Source organism: Chondrus crispus, genomic scaffold (assembly GCF_000350225.1).
Source record: "Chondrus crispus Stackhouse genomic scaffold, scaffold_101, whole genome shotgun sequence".
In the NCBI taxonomy this organism is placed as follows: Eukaryota; Rhodophyta; class Florideophyceae; order Gigartinales; family Gigartinaceae; genus Chondrus; species Chondrus crispus.
The window spans coordinates 272,241-273,844 of record NW_005178881.1 but is presented as its reverse complement, the minus strand read 5'-3'; the positions used below and the strand labels follow the sequence as shown (position 1 = coordinate 273,844).

The 1,604-nt window shown below is 57.9% G+C and overlaps 1 protein-coding gene across 1 annotated transcript; it reads left to right on the top strand.

Moving 5' to 3' along the window:
• Positions 1-924: 924 nt before the first annotated feature.
• Positions 925-1,335, top strand: CHC_T00001548001 (hypothetical protein). The gene has a single exon (XM_005712386.1). The coding sequence runs from the start codon at positions 925-927 to the stop codon at positions 1,333-1,335; it is 411 nt and encodes a 136-aa protein (XP_005712443.1).
• The last annotated feature ends 269 nt before the right edge of the window (positions 1,336-1,604 follow it).

The window sequence follows — 1,604 nt, the reverse complement described above, 5'->3', positions numbered from 1 at the left end:
GGCAGGCGCTTCGGAGCAGTTTCATCCGTTCGTACGGTAATACCTCTGTCGTACGGAACTGCTCCCGTGCTGCGAGATTTCCACGATTATCTACCCTTCGTACTACTCTCGCTCAGCCGCGTACACATAATAATTCGCCCATGCAGTAAAACATGTTTTCGCTGTACGGATGCCGTAATACGTCCGTACTACACCACAGTAGACAGAGCGTGTGCATGCGCGCTCTGCACAAACCCGAAATACGTAGGCATCTATGCCGAGTCTCACTTCTACAGCACTCTCGTTACTTCAGCGAGTGAGTACAAGGCATGTGCTACAACATGAAGAGCAAGAGTGCAGTACACAGTTCGCACGCCATGCACTATTTGACCCAACAGCGCATTGCCGAATAGCGCCGCACCTTCGTCTTGTGTAACCGAGCTCCTTCGTCCAGTGCATGGCGATGCAACGCAATAACGCAGGAAAGTACAGGAAACAACGGCCCATCAAATGCCGTTTTGCAGAACACTACAGTCCATACCGCCGCCGATGCTTCCGACACCACGCGTTCACCAGCGCTTCAATCTCCGTCTTCCAAAGCACCTCATCGCTGCTCACGTCCCCATTTTCCTGCCTGCCAAACGCTCCATCCAGCGCCAATCTTGCCCCGTCTAGGTCCTTCCACGCCCTCTTCACGTTAACCCCACTCCTGTACCTCCACATAAGGCTCTCCAGCCCGCGCTTCACATCGTCAAACCCCCTCGGAAAGCGCTCAATAATAGGCCCGCCCAGTCCGAGCAATTCCCTGGTCACGTCATCTGCCACGGCACAACAGTGAAAGTCCCACGCTGCCGGAGGGATGTCGCCAACTCTCAGCACCGGTTCATCCTCGTGCAGAAGCGCGCGCAAAGCCTCATCGCTCAGCTTTTCCTCATCCGCAACGTGATGTGCTTCCGTCAGTACAATCTCCCAGGCTTTCGCATCAGCGGAAAACCGGTGCTGCCATACAATCACGGAACGACGGAGAAGCGACTGGTCGAACGGCATGCCTCCGTAGCAAGCGCGGATGCGCATAGATTCCATCATAGTTTGCCTTGTTTGCTCCTCTGCAGCCTTCGACTCCGCCTCCAGTTGGGTCTCAATCTCTTCACTTCCTTCACGTTCTGGAGCACCTGTAGCATGTCGTGTATTTTCACGGTTGACGACCACGGCAGCCGGAGCCGGCGGCATTGTCCCATCCGTGTCCTCCCCCTCCTCCGCCGTCCCCACATCTCGAACCCTACACGCCGCGATCTCCTGCACGACCAGCAAGACGGCCTTGACATCATCAAACGTCGGGGCAAAACCCTTCGATGATGCCGCGAGCATCCAAACCAGCGCAGGAAAGTGCCGGTGCAGGACTGCATCCTCCAGTGCGATAATGGTCAACCTTCTCACCAGCTCAAACAAGCTGCGGGTCTTCCTCAGCAGCGCCACGGCGACGCGCACAGCGGGATGGGCCAGGCGGCGTCGCACGCACTTCTGCAGCGCGGACCGGAGAATGGACGGCGGGAGGCGGGCCGCGGGGCTGCCGTACGGCAGCCCGGGGATAGGCTGCGGCGGCTGCGATGACGTCGGGCACGCGT